At 41.5% G+C, this 14,688-nt stretch overlaps 1 protein-coding gene across 1 annotated transcript; it reads left to right on the top strand.

The window, feature by feature from the left end:
• Positions 1-6,322: 6,322 nt before the first annotated feature.
• On the top strand, positions 6,323-10,584 carry LOC111265879 (uncharacterized). Its single transcript, XM_022842871.2, has 5 exons — positions 6,323-6,511; positions 6,780-6,958; positions 7,405-7,561; positions 9,448-9,731; positions 10,428-10,584. Exons 2-4 carry the CDS (start codon positions 6,929-6,931, stop codon positions 9,657-9,659), a joined length of 399 nt encoding a protein of 132 aa, XP_022698606.1. The 5' UTR covers positions 6,323-6,511; positions 6,780-6,928; the 3' UTR covers positions 9,660-9,731; positions 10,428-10,584.
• Positions 10,585-14,688: the final 4,104 nt, after the last annotated feature.

Raw genomic sequence — 14,688 nt, 5'->3', positions numbered from 1 at the left:
AGTAAACCATAATATTGTCATCATAAACAACTTTCACGCTTATCAGGTATTTTGTAAGGCAAAACTGTCAAGAAAGTCAACTTTCTGCTTTTAACTTTTGACGCAGACGTTAGTAGAGTCGCCGCTTATTGTGAGTGACTTAGAAAAGAATACAAAGTTGAATACATATTAGATAACTGCACCCATTTTGAATGTTCCCATTAGTCTTGCATGAAGATGGCGCAAGTTCCGAATCAGACGCGTCACTTCGTTTATAAACGGCAAGTAAACATGTAATCCTTGTTTTCGATACGTCACATTAATAAAGGGAAATAGTTTATGCCAATACGGGTATTCTCATCTCTGTTTAGGCATCGATATATTGAATTTTGATAACCGAACAGTATCCAATAGGACAAATCATGGCAAAGGTCAAAGTCGGTTGATCGATCGTCTGTGACAGTATTTGAACACGGACATTATATTGCCCACGTACATAGCCTAGCGTCCGAGGATGACTGTGCTAAAGCGTTTAAGTCAGCATTAAACTTAAACAGATCTTAGAATCCCCGGAGGCAACTCGTGTCGTAGCCCAGAATACACAGCCCAGTCGCACTATATAGACTATGTTCTGTTAGTGATTATGTAGGACCTATTGTAATTTTCCGTAAATGATATCTAAAACTGAGACGTGTGTGCCGATCCTTCGATCTGTTTGTTCCACGATTGCACACGTTTCCTTAAGTAGGCGGTTTTTTCCGTCAGTGAGTGCTTCTTAGAATGAACATTCTATGGCTTCCCTTTAACGACGTTAGCTGGCATGTCCCTATTTTATCGAAAACCGATAGCTGTCCAATACTGCGGTGTTTCTTTTTGTTCTGTTTTTCCCGTTTTTTTTTTTTTTTTAGCAAAATTAAATTAAAACAATGAGTGAATTGTATCGGCCACAAAAAGTAGACTGCTCAAAACGCAGTTTGATACAGAGGCAATATGGTTTTTGTAACGCAAGTGGTAAACACCTTTATATGCTTTGTATTGGGACGGTTAGAAAAGAATCCAACAAAGACGCTAGAGAGAATCTCGTAAGTTTAATGCATGAAGATATGCACTGATGCATAACTAGTGTTTACGAAGAAATACAAGATGTACACCAGTTGCCAACAAAAAGTTCCGCAAACATTCAGATATTTATCTTCCTTCTGAGGAAAAGTCAGCGAACTTCCAGTATTCGTACTTTATATACGTGATTCTAATCCTCGGTAGCGTTTTGCATTTTCGGTTTACGTACGATCCAGATACTATAAAAAAAAAAATCTCACTTTCGTATCGGCTGATGATTGCACGTCGGTAGATAAGATCGATTCAGCTTGATGAGCGCCACTTCAGCCGTGTTAGGCCTGTTCGTCAGCACCTGATAACAGTAAGTCAATCCATCCTTAATATTCCTCCATCAGATCAAATTGGTAGTCATATTAAATCCAGCTAGTTTCTTCAGCTTCGAACGAATGAGTGGCTCTATCGGTGACGTCCATAGCGTGTATTAGAGGCATCTATATAGTTATTTTAACAATATGCGTGAATGTGAGCATTTCTACGAGCTTCACATCTAAAAGCCAAGATGGACTCGATTGGTCCTTATTTAAGGTAAAATACATAAGTGCATCGTCTCGACACGCTTTAACCGTAGAGCCATTGATAACAGTCTCTATATGGTGACTGAAGCACTCCACAAAATCTATAACTTTATATATATAGTGAGCGTTCGAAATGTCTCAACTGTTCATCAAGATTCATAAAGTCGTGCCGACTTGGTTTCTAGGAAAGCTTTTTTTTATATTCTCCAGGTTGCACTTTCCACTTTTTTTATATATATATATAATTAGCCCAATATATAATTAGCTTAACCCTTGTAGACAACATTTTAATGTCCTCTCGCGTCGGCTCTCCGTATAGAAAGCGTTTACTCCGACCGGTCGATTTTAGTCGATCCTTTTTATACTATGACTTTATCAAATCTGTTTGCGCAATTTCAGTCAGTGGCGTCTTTCTGTCGACCATGCCACGAAGCCGCCTATTCATCCTCTCTTGAATAGGTCTCTAAATGTCTGAATAACGAAACTCGACGATATTGGGCAGCTACAATGTCTACCAGTTCTAGCGAAGGCGAACCTTCCCATCCTTCGGTACAACAGCCCAGTGGAACGAGTCAGCTTGTGGGCATAGTTGCCCCTGAGGATACGAGCAGCACTAAGTCGGAGTTGCCGCCTGTTATAATTCCAGCCGTCGTACCTCCTGTATCGGCGGCATCAACAGACGCTCACCATGCGCTGTCGTCCTCGGACGAAATGACATTGACGATCGCAGGACCAACAGCCGCTACTCAACCAGTACGAACGGTTCAGATTGTCACTTGTTCAGATTCCAGCGTTGCCTCTACAATAACGACCTCTACTGTTTATTGCCTGGACAAACTAAGATCAGCGTCGGCCACTGGAACGAAACTCCATATGGAGCCAATTAGTCCCTCGTTGACCCTTGCTTCGGACCTTAGGAAAGGGAGCACCACGGCTACAAAAATGGCTATTGCAACGAGCACCGATGAAGAAATTAGTGATGAGGATAGCAATGGTAAGTTTAATATATGCACAGATTTTTTATGTATTCTTCCAACGTTGTCTTCTAAAGTGTACGTAACAAATACAAAGAAAACGTTGACTTTTGTTGTATCTCTGACGCGGAAAGGTGAGTAAAAATTTAGTTATGTAACGCCAGCTCCATCCGTGGTAGAAGTAGACTCTTATTTGAACGATATACTAATATAAGCTTGTCCGTGCTGACTGTACAGCAGTGGTACTTGGTCAGTAGCTTCCTATGGGAATTGCAGATTGAGTTACATATTTGAACTGAACACACAAATAAAGAAGTAGCTGGTCCTAAATTTAGCGGCGTACTTGCATGGAGCTCATGCCAGAGCTATCGTGCAATCTTCGTGAGCAAATCAAATCGGTCCCTTGACTGTTAAATGGTTCTGAATCGAAACACAGTCCTCATAGCGTGCCAGGCTTACTCTATTAAATAGACCTTGGATCCGAAAACACGTTAATCGGGCTTTACAAACTATCGAAAAGCACAGAACCATGGTCGAAGACCATCAGTCGCACTCTTCAGAGTTACTACGATTATGCTTTCAACTTACAGACTCAACATTTCGAAGTGATATCCTGGATCCCCTAATTTCGTGCGACCCCACAATAACTACCGTCACATCAGATGGCAACCGCCAGCGAAGACCCGCAATAAACAAACAGAACATAATCTACGTTCTTCGCAGTATGGATCCGAAGTAATGAAGTCTTTCCATTGCATTCTCAAATGCACAACTCAGTTCTACCCAAAGTTGCGGTAGCTATTTTTTTCTACTTATTATCAAACTGTTCAGTCTTAAACATTAGAAAATAGACGCTGCTAAGCCATTTATTATGTTTTCTATTGACACTGTTCAAGCATGGTCAAAACCGCTACCCAGTGCCTCGAAGCGTACATCAAAGCCCGAAAGTGGACGAGCTCCACAGCTTTCGCGCGTGAATATTACGCCTGCGGCCAGGTTCACCTAACGGCCATTGTAATTCATCGGAAGATCTGCAAATCGCGTATTACTTTTCTGCAGATGCGAGAATACATTGAGAATATCTCGTACTTATTCGACCAATACTCGGAGTACAGTGAGATTACGGTGAGTGGGTGCTCTCGCTCAAAAGAGTTTACCGCTGCAGTAGTCTTCTAAACATTGCACCGTCAGACCCTGCAGGCGTTTTCAAAGTGAGTTAACGATGACAGAGTCGTCGGCTTGTTTTTGTAAAACTGTTTAAAAATCAGATGAGCCCTAACAGACAATTTACTTTCACAGCATCGTTGTAATGTTTAATTAAGTAATTAACAAAATTGGGTTGATTTTTGATAGCAACGTTGACGTGTCATTTACAAGGTCGTCCGTATCTGCTGTAGGCTTGTCATAACAACAAGCTTCTCGATACTAGATGTGCATGATCCGAAATTTTAAGTCAGATTAACGTAAAATCTAGCATTAATAGGGAATTCTCGGCTTTGTAGCGTTTAGGTGGCGAAATCCGTCAACTGATCCTGATGGTCGAGTATCTTGCGTCATGTCTAGAACGTTGTTCAGGAAAAGGAAGTACAGATTGGATCGAGGTAACTTAGTTGATCATTTCTCAATGACCAATAACGTGACAGGTGGACAAGACATTAACAACAACAAAACTTCAAAAGAAACAACCGGTAGCTTAACTTTGGCTGGGGCAAGCTTGCTGGACTTTGTTTGTATATGCACTCAGTATGTATAAAGCAGAAATCGTCACTATCGTCTATACATAGCGCGGGCGTCTGCTGCAGTATATAGATGAAACTAATGCAATCTTTTTGCTTTGGTATTTTGAAGGTTGCACGCATGTTTCCGATGGAGGTGTCGCGGGAAATATCACCAGCGGAGGATTTGTCACCTTTGCTTAACCGCATACGAGTATTGGTAGCGTATTTTGAATAACCGAGTTTGGCCTTTGAGCTAAACGAAGTTCTACCGCGCCATGTTACATCCTGCGATCAATAACCCTAACAATGATGAAGGCCGGCGAAGTACCAACGGCGCATTTAGCTGCTGAACGCTTGAATAATTTTGTTCTCTGTTAATTAAATTCGAGTTTCATTGAAATGGTAAAAGACTCTTTAATTATGGCGGTTGCAAGGCGTGGACTTGGTACCACGTGTTTACTCGATGCGCACAAATGCGAAGATTGAGCCTTTTAAATTAAGACCACCCTTGCCACCGATTTTCAAATTTTCAGTGCCTTTGATCGTAACATTTCATTCTAAGATCATAAGTAGAGGTCAATAGAAAGTTTTGTTCTGTGTAGGAAAAGCTTTCAGGTCGTGAAGGTGGTTGTCATTTCGGCTTAGGTGCCGGTAACCTTTATCGAGTTACGTTGGCCGAATCCATTGAGTGCGCTATGAGACTATCGCCGCGTCAGGAAACCTCTCCACATGCCGTTATAAGTGCAGTATCAGCGAAGAACGGGGTAACAGCTACAGGCCTGGTGACTACAAGCTCCGATACCCATTTATCGATACATCAACGTGGCGGGACCATGGACCGTATCGTGTCTGCCGTCATATCATCTCCATTCGTTCTTAACTGCTACGCTAGTTTCACAACATATGATGCCAACGTACTGCTCCTTGAGGTTGTTGACGCAATTAACCTTCAACTGGTTTGTGTTTCCACTATACTGTTATAGTTAGATTTAGCTTAGAATATTCGATGTTAACAAGTTGGTTCTTCGTGTGTACGTGTTCATGCAGTATCGTCCACGCTCGTTTGAAACTAGGGGTGCTAATGTTGCGCCATTTAGCCTGCTATGTACGAGGGACTGTCTGCGGAATATTATTGTAGCTCGATGTTCGAACCGTATTCCGCAAGATCTTACGGCGCTTCTTGGCTAATTTCAATCGTTCCCGCTAATGGTTTAATCCATCGATTTTGATTCAATAGGTCTTAAACTTTACAAAGAAGATTCCGGAGGACCTCCTACGGCATCTCCTGACGCAGTTGATGATGGCCGTAGAACATCTTCACTATAAAGGATTTATCCACCGAGATATCAAGGTATGGGCCATACTCCATATGGCATCGACCCAGCAGGTTGCATCATTATTTGGCAACGTTTGATTCGTATATAATAAATTGTCCCTCTTTTATGTGCGTTTCTTTGCAACTCTTTTGATCAATTAGCCGTCGGGCCTGCTACTTCTTCCGACAGGTAGGATTAAGATAGCCGATTTGACGCTCTCAAAAATGTGCATCGGCCGCTTTGCGCCTTCTCGTCTTAAGAGCTATAGCCGAAGCACGCCATATGAATTCAATGACCGCGAGATGATGGGCACGATTCCCTACATCAGCCCAGAAGTACTTCGAATGCGCCCATATGGACGAGCCGCAGATTGGTAAATACAATTTGATACATTAGTGTGACCTCTTACCAACTGCTTAAAAGAAGATTGTTGCTATTTTTTAGATTTATTAGACACGTGGGTTCCATCATTGTCATATGCTGAGAGCCTATTGTCCGGCCTAGTATTCAATCCTAGTATTCTTTTCTTCCATTCTAACGGATCGCCTGACGTACTCAGTGGGTGTGAGTCTATAATAATAATATATATATATATATATATATATATATAGCTTATTATTCGTACTTTCTTTCGCTGTCTGCTTGAATGAAGGTGGTCTGTAGGAATGACAGCTTTCGTACTATGTTCCGGCCAGTTACCGTTTCGAGTTCCGAAATATAAATGCATCGATGGGGTTCGATCGTACGGCAAATACTCGAGTATTCGGTGGACCACGTTTTCGGCATCGCAAAAACTTGTTAGCCTCATCAAAGCGCTCCTTGTTAGGCGACCCTCACGTACGTGCATGGCAACCTGGAAGGCTGGAAAACTGGAGAATCTATTTTACATAGTATGTGCAGCAGAATCCGCCGGTTTTTATTGTTTGTAGGGCATCGTGTTGCACCACATCATTAGCGCGGAGAATGCGACACGAAACAAAAAAACAGACAGACTGAAGTAGGCAAGCGGGTATAGAGGGACCTTCAATTTTTGTACAGAAGTTCTAGCCTGAGTAACCTGTCAATCACGTACCCCGGAAATCTCAGTAACGGTATTACGCATCGTACAGGCGAGGTCGTTCGTTAAGAATGAAGTCACCTTTTGGCATGATTTTACAGAAAGATTGTGCTCATCATCTTATCTTGAGCTGAGGAACTACGGGTTCTTTTCCGATGTTGACTGGACTGCCGTGGCTAATGGAGCCACCGAATTTGATTGCAGCACGCTCATTGAACAAGCCCGAGCGGTTTCCGAACCAGCTGGACGAATGGCAACACTCGGGACCAGCGTCAGAGGTGTACGTAGTCCGCAATGCACGTTTGATCGCGATATTTGCTTACCGTGACGGTTTATTATACTAAAATAGATACTACGGAATTTAGCACACACCGTACGCATCTTTTTACAATTTTTGCAAACGAAATAACAGGAACTCACTTCTGGTTTAACTAGTTCTAACACCTAATACTAAATCTGCAAAGCTAAAGTCACCTGAGCAATTCCAGTAAGCTGGAATTTCTCTTTTTGAAGAAAAATTAAATTTTTCCTTTCTTTTTTTCCATTTTCCTTGAAAAAACATACAGTACCTATTACCGTATGGGGGGAAGGGTATAACATACACTATCTATTACCGTATGAGGGGAAGGGTATAATATCTGCGGCGTTTCTAATATACCCAGTTCGTGTATACGGATGGGCATCTGTTTCTAAATTTCTAGGCCCCACTGTTTTACCTTCTTTCAGGAGCCTAGAAGGAAACTGCCCCTGTTTACCTACACATCAGCGGGTTTCTGTCGGGTTGTGCAAAAGCTTATGAAAAAACGCAAAATAAATCAACAGGATATCCTGGATCCACATGAAGCCATCACTCCCGACGTCAAGTACACGTATAAATTTAAAGGTATTCATTTATTAGAACTGATACTTCGAATTTCCGATCTTGACGGGATTTATGATATTATTACTATATTGAAAAAAAATTACTATATTCTGTAGAAATGAGGTGAGAACATCCCTACGAAGTCTACATATGCACGCTTTCAATCCCCATAGTTTCAAAAGCATGTAAAAGAAAACCGTACATACGAAGGCGAATCCCGAGAAAGATAGTACCTGTTGGGAAAAGAAAGGTTGGGCGAAGCTCCATACAACCTCTTCAAGGTATACTTTAAAGCATGCATAAAAGTAATGTATGCGTTGCTAAACCCAAACACAAAGGTTCGACTGTCACGTTCTCTTAATTGCATAGAATACGATTGCTAGGATAAATTGCTAGAAGAAAAGCTCTTGTATTGTACATTTAAAAATTTACATAAGCATCTGACTAGGAATGTACAAATTAATAGTTGAAATTAATAGTACTTGTGTAAGGCCATTCTATCCTTACTATCCTTTGATATGTATATGTCAACTTCGCCATGTCAACCCCTAATCTGGCCAAGTTTCGCAAAAGTTGAAATGATGTTCGACCGTTCTGATCGAGAAAAATTTTCCGTCTTACCTTATCCCACATTAACACGTCGAAGGCCAATTTCTGTTGAGGTTTCTTGGCGGCTCGTAGCAAGTCTATGGCGCAATCTGAAAACCACCTAATAATAATAAGTAATATTATAATTTTATTATAAATATTAAATCATTAAAACTGAACGAACATGTCACGTTCAGAATCAGCAACAACAGTTTCGTCAAGCACGCGATGCAGGGGACACAAACTAGTACCCAGTGTAGATCTTTCCATGGAAGTGTTTCCAGTTGCTGCGAAAAAGGCTTAGGAAAAACGAATGATCAAAAGCGGCATGAGTGCAAAATACCCGAATATATTTAACAACAAATGGAACGTCAACCAAGAGAAACAACAGCAATTCATTGAAGCCATATTCTGTCAACGGTAGAGTTGCCGATTGCTTGTGGAAAAATATTGAAGAAGTGACAGAGATATATATCGTTTTTGATTTCGATAGACATTCGTAGCCGTTATCCAGCGAACTCAAGAAATCCCCACCCAGTTTATATTCTGCCCACCGATCTTGTGCAGGATTTTTGTCATTGGCGTGTAGCCCTCGAGCACAAAAGAACAGTGATTTTTCAGTAAAGCTTTCAGGCCCTGTGAGTTCCGATGAATGCAAGCTTTTCGAAAGTAACATTGTTTTCGATCAATCTATGGCGTGAGCAGAAATATTTTTTTGAAACACTTGAATTTTGAATGCAAGCTACCAATCAATTGCTCAGTACGTGTTTTGATGATCCAGCACGACGCTATGAAGCGGCCGTCCGGTGAGAAATATATCCGATGTACAATTCATCGGTGCAAACATAGATCGATGTGGATAAGACGTTCTGAGAAAATCTTCTCCAACCCAGACTGCCGAGAAAACCTGTCTCACTATAGTAACCGGAGTCATCGTAGCGTTGTAAATATCTAAAGACGCAGAACGACACCTCGGCGGACGACAGCGGATAGCAAGCTTGCTATCAATAAGCGAAAGCACAGCCATTGAAACAGCAGCAGGTCCGACCCCTGAGGAGTAAAGAAAAAAAATAGAATTCCCGTTTTTTAGCCGTTCATCACTCTGAAATCACTATGCATCCTATTGTGGACTCTCAAACTGCTTCTGACACGTAAATCAGGAGGCAGCATAGGTTTGAATGAATCAAATTGTGTTATTTAGCCGAAACAACAGTTACCAGACCCTTTGACCAAGTCGTTTTGCTTTTGGGTTACAGTGGGACGGTCAACGAATATTAGACGATATCCTGTTCTTTTTCCCTTTTGTTGCGATTTCGTAGATTTTCGCAAGACTCAACCATGTCAGACTCAGCGGTCCAAGAAGCCTAAAAGGTCTATTGCATCGTCGGGCACATCCACCGGTGACGAAGAGCTCCCGGCGGCTACGCCCTCCGCCGCTCCAAACCAGCAGAGCAACTGTTTTTCAACAGCTTCGACGGTAAAATCGACGTCAGTAATGTCTTTCGTCAAAGAACTTCGCAACGGATTATGATGTAGCCGTAGGATAAAAAGCTATATCGTAACACGACGAAGGCTACAGCTGTGAAGAAAAGTAGCTGTGAAGGTAACGTTTCATAAAGGACTAATCAATTATCAGGAAAACTTGTTTCTATTATTTCCCAACTTTCAATCAAAAGTACCTATAAGCAACAAAAACTCGCGGAACTAGCGTTGAATACGAACGTGCTTTTCCACTAACAAGAGTAAGTCTATTACCGCTGCATAATAGTACCGAGTGGTTATCAGCCAGTGGAAAATGAGGAAAATGTTGACGATCTGCTAACGTTAACCCCACACAATAAGACCGTGATAGCGTCTTGGAGGTCTAATACATGTTGTGTAGTTAGTATGAAAGCGAAGAATTCGTGTATAGAAGCCCATGAAATGGTTAAAAAATTCGCATATTGGTCGAGACCAATAAAAAATCATGACAGGACAACGAGCTTGAGAACGTAGTCTGGAAGTCAAATCGGTAGGAAACATGGTGAAACCAAGTGCCTATATATGCTGTGTGTGTATTGAAGTGTTTTTAACATGGCAATATAAAGGTATCTACTAATAGAACATCGATCCGATAATATGTAAACGTCCGACGTTCTACGAGATATTTTATTGATATTGCATTAAATTTTTCATAATCATAATTGATTCCTATTAAACTTACTTTAATATGCATCATAATTTAATAAAAAGATTGAAATAGCAGTGCGTTAATAGCCGCGCGCGATAGCTATATGCTCTCCTCTCTGAAACGGTGCAGGTGTCAATCAATACGATTACCATGGGCTCGAATGAGACAACGCTGCCGGATCAACTCCTGTTTCTCGGAGCGGGAAGCGAAGGTCAGGCGGACACCATCTGCTCTTACGAAGCAAGAAAGGGTGAGGCAACAGCTGTCTCAAAGGACGGAGCCAATAAAATGGTCTACGCGTTTATCTGTTGTCTTCATTCGTATTCGATTCTCCTTATAGCATATATCCGTTAAAGTGGCGCACTGGCAGACAATAGAAGCGTGAGATAGCAATTATTCTATCAGCTAGTGAAAAACCCAACCCAGTTGGATTTGGGTGGGTAGCTACAAGAGTGGTTAATTACTCGTTTGTCGTAGTTCGTAGTTTCATATAGTACTCCTCGTGTCTGTGTCAGACGAGTATTTTACTAACTGTCGCTACTAAGGAAGTGCTTACTGTGATATGAAAGGAATAGTGATATTCAAGATTAACTCTTCACGGTTGAAGAGCAGAGGTTCTAGCTAGTCCCCTCGTTATACTGGAACTCCGTACACTATGATCTACTGTGACGTCAAAATTAGGCGTGAAGTAAGTTTCCTCGGCTATACCCTATTTTTCGTAAAAACTGGTAGCAGCCAAATGTTTCGATCTCCTAGGTATCCTTGTAAAAACGTGCGTCAATCAGGAAAATGCTTTGTTCGCCTCGTCGAATTTCCAGGCCATGTTCTATGTTTATGCTAACAATTACAACTGCCCCAAAAAGAAAATACAAATTGCGGCGTAGCGTAGGCCGAACCCCACTCCTGCTTGGACTTCTGCCGTTCGAATAAAACTGCAGCTGTCTTAGCGAACGTGTGTCAAGCGATTATTACTCCATATCAATAGAAATACTGCTTACTGTATATATATAACTATAGCCTACATGCATTATTCATACCGTTAGGAGAAGCATAAGACCATTTTGGAGATCCAATCCATGACCATTATTATTAGACAAGCATGCCATTTTACGCTGTTCTATAATATGGTATATTATAAATTATAAGGGCATGTTTGGGGCGTATACGTGGTAGGAAAGACTCGTCACATTGATCCTCAAATGTCTTACATCTCAAATGTTCTCCATATTATTAAGACTTGAAAGTTATTTGTGCATGGTGAATATTCTTGTACTTCCAAGTGCATTTTTCATTTTTCTACCGTAGAACTTTCAAATGTCCAGCCCCTTTGCAATAGATCTCCTCTGCGTGTATAACGGCACGAAGAAATTCATAATAACAGCACATGGACAATGTTGTTTCTTCAATATACCACAAAAGTGAAATTTTTACGATGACGATAACCGCGTTGATATGACAATACATCGAGAAGACCTGCCATGAAAGCTCCAAAAAAAAGCTAAGGACCGGTCTTCGTTACACTGCTCACTTACTCCCACTTCGTGGGTTCCGCAAGTATCGCCATTTTCATCGATACTGCACTGTACATCCACTCACGTTTTTTTTTTTTCTATTTGTTATCATTCACTATGTTGTCTTAATTCTCTGCTCTACCACCATTTAATGGGTCCTCGTAATTTAATAAGAGATCCGTTAATCATCTTATATGACTATTATACTGTTGAGAGCTCGATGTTGTTCTATGGATTGCTCCGTCACGCTTCCCCATACAATACTTGACATACTGCAGCGTCAGCAAGTTGGTTGCGCTCGATCTAACTATGAGTCGCGCACGCCCAAGAGCAGATCCTTCGTCCATTGGGGGCAGCGTAAATCATCCTGTCCGTTAGACAGCTATGCGGCCGAGACGCGCAGCGTCTCAGCAATCGCTTGACTGCTCCCTTTTGTTGCTCACGGGATTATCGAGTTGGCGAGAGATATCATGCGATAGAAACGCCTCTGATGACGACAAGACAAACTTAATTATGAGAATGTGGACGACCGTTAGCTGAGGTGATAAATCATAGCATACAAGTCAAATGGTAGTTGAACACTCATGGAAAAGGGACAGAATTATCGGTGCCGTGCATCAATTCAATCTAAAAGGAAGTTTACGAAGAGAGGTAGACGTAGGAAATCGATGCCATAACAAATACACACAACTATCCATGGCAGACTTGTCGCTAAATGGTCAATACATCATGCAGTGCAAAGAAACATTACTTAGTACTTTGCTAAAACATGTACATACGTTCATTTAGAGTATTTTATTCTTCTTAGAGGAATCTCATTTCCAACAAAGCCATGTTGTTACACCTGTTCGTAGGATCCGTACCGACTATATAAGAATCACGGTACAGTTTTGTAAGATAGACATAATTGTTCGCCATTCGTAAATACAATCCACTTGATGATTATATATATATATCTACATATATATATATATATATGTCAAATCATTGTTCAATGATATTTAACCTATAGTATTTATGCCTGCAGCTTTAGCTCCCATCTTTAGCCGATTACATGTACATTGAATTTATTCAACACCCCTTCGTCCTCATAGGGTCCGTCTGTGCAATGCATAACGCGTATATCGAAAACAATTTCTTTTACGCGCCATTAATAATCCGTAAAGTGGATTGTACAGGGTCTACAAACGACACTGGCACGAAGTTCGCCTCATGTTAGGATGGTCCCCGTATATAGTCTAGCATTTCCATCACTCCTGTATCTCTCCCTCAGTATCACCGGCCTTCTAAGTAAATAAGTGGATGGACTACCCAGTGCATCCCACAATAAGATAATTAAAAGTTCTTCTCGATAACACAACTCTGTGAGCTAACCGCGGCGGAACTTGGAGGCTCCTCAGGGACTTGGCTTCTTTTACGCATCCCCTTCTCATTGCAAGAGGCAACCTTTCCTTTCAGAAGGTCTCAAGAGGACTCATCTATTTAGCCATATCTCAAGCGTTGTTTTTTATTGTATTTCTAACCGCTGCCTTCGACGCGGTGGCTGTGTCCTGCGTAGCGATATGTGGGTCCTGGACAGGTTGGCGTTAAGGCTGGAAAGATTCCAAAAAATGGAAGCCTAGCAGCAAGATCTGGGTATTTTTTCGAAGCAGGTAGTACTATTACTTTGGTTTTTCTAGTACTGGCTCTAAGAAACGAACGTAGTCGTCTAGGGTGGCGCGTCTGCTGTCCCTCGACGTAACTGTCGATCCGAAAAAAAGAAAATAACTTCAGTTACTTATCTTTACACCTGCACCTGCTGGAGTGTTATATTTGTGTCCGATGCTATCCACCGATATAGAAGTAGAAAAAAACTATATACAGTTTGCTGTGTCTGATGACGAAAGTCGGCAGCTTGCTGGAACGTTGTACCTTAGTTGAATGTTGGCATCTTCAGTTGGCCTGTTTTGAGTGTTACTAGTAAACCAATTTTGGCAAAAAAGGAAAAATGGTGTCACCCCAACTCTGTGAAACTTTATTAGCTTTAACATTGTTCAAAAACTTTCGGGAATTGATCGTTTGCATCCTCCATCCGCACAAGTACGTGAAAAATGACAGATAGACATTTTACTAGCCGATGAAAGCTCGCTTTTGTTAGTGTACATTGTGAACTTTACTACATTTACATTAATAGTTTATTTGATTTCTCACATAAGCTACAGCGAACTAGTTTACTCTATTAAGGTGTATATGAACAAGTATATGATATGTACATTACAATGTACGCGACCAATGATGCCTATATTAAGCAGTAAATATTCCTTTTGCCTCAATTGCACCTTCCATAAACTTCACCATCAAAACACCGTGCAGATCAGATTGGCTATTCCTTGTGCACGCGTATTCTATGCATGTCAATATATACAATATGTGTACATACGAAAACGTATCGCACAACATCGCTAACTGTAACTACGTCTTTGGGAATGCGACAGAACTGCCGTGGCACCTGTGCCAACAGTTCGACCTGACCTGAGGCACCTTATGATCTCTGTTGAGAAAGGTATATTGAGGTCAAACCGTTCCCACTTTCTTCACTTCACTTCCTCTCCCTTCTGTTAGGACACATTCCTCAGAATTGTGGGGCGAAGAGCCGTTGGTCGACATCGGCCTATGCGTAAGTTAAAGGTTAGTTGCCAGCATACGTGCAGCTATCGTAGAAGCGAGGATTAATTCTCGTCTGGGTTCTCCGCCCACGGCCGTCATGGATCTGGTCTCCCGCCACCCGCTGTCGTCATCCTGTTCCCTTGAAATCTTGTCCTACGCAACTCTTGAGTTCTCTCCGCACAGACTCGATCTCTTCATTGTCAGTTTACGTCAGAACTACGGTAGATAGTTGC

Source organism: Varroa jacobsoni, unplaced genomic scaffold (assembly GCF_002532875.2).
Source record: "Varroa jacobsoni isolate VJ856 unplaced genomic scaffold, vjacob_1.0 scaffold_1020, whole genome shotgun sequence".
Classification (NCBI taxonomy): domain Eukaryota; kingdom Metazoa; phylum Arthropoda; class Arachnida; order Mesostigmata; family Varroidae; genus Varroa; species Varroa jacobsoni.
The sequence above is the reverse complement of the archived record's forward strand: the minus strand, read 5'-3'. Positions and strand labels throughout refer to the sequence as shown.

What these genes read in the sequence shown, in the direction of transcription:
- LOC111265879 (XM_022842871.2), top strand. Translation starts at nt 6,929, where the DNA reads ATGGCAACACTCGGGACCAGCGTCAGAGGT. An exon ending in TCGGGACCAGCGTCAGAGGT is followed by an intron (nt 6,959 to 7,404) that starts GTACGTAGTCCG and finishes ACCTTCTTTCAG; the next exon opens with GAGCCTAGAAGGAAACTGCC. An exon ending in GTACACGTATAAATTTAAAG is followed by an intron (nt 7,562 to 9,447) that starts GTATTCATTTAT and finishes GCGATTTCGTAG; the next exon opens with ATTTTCGCAAGACTCAACCA.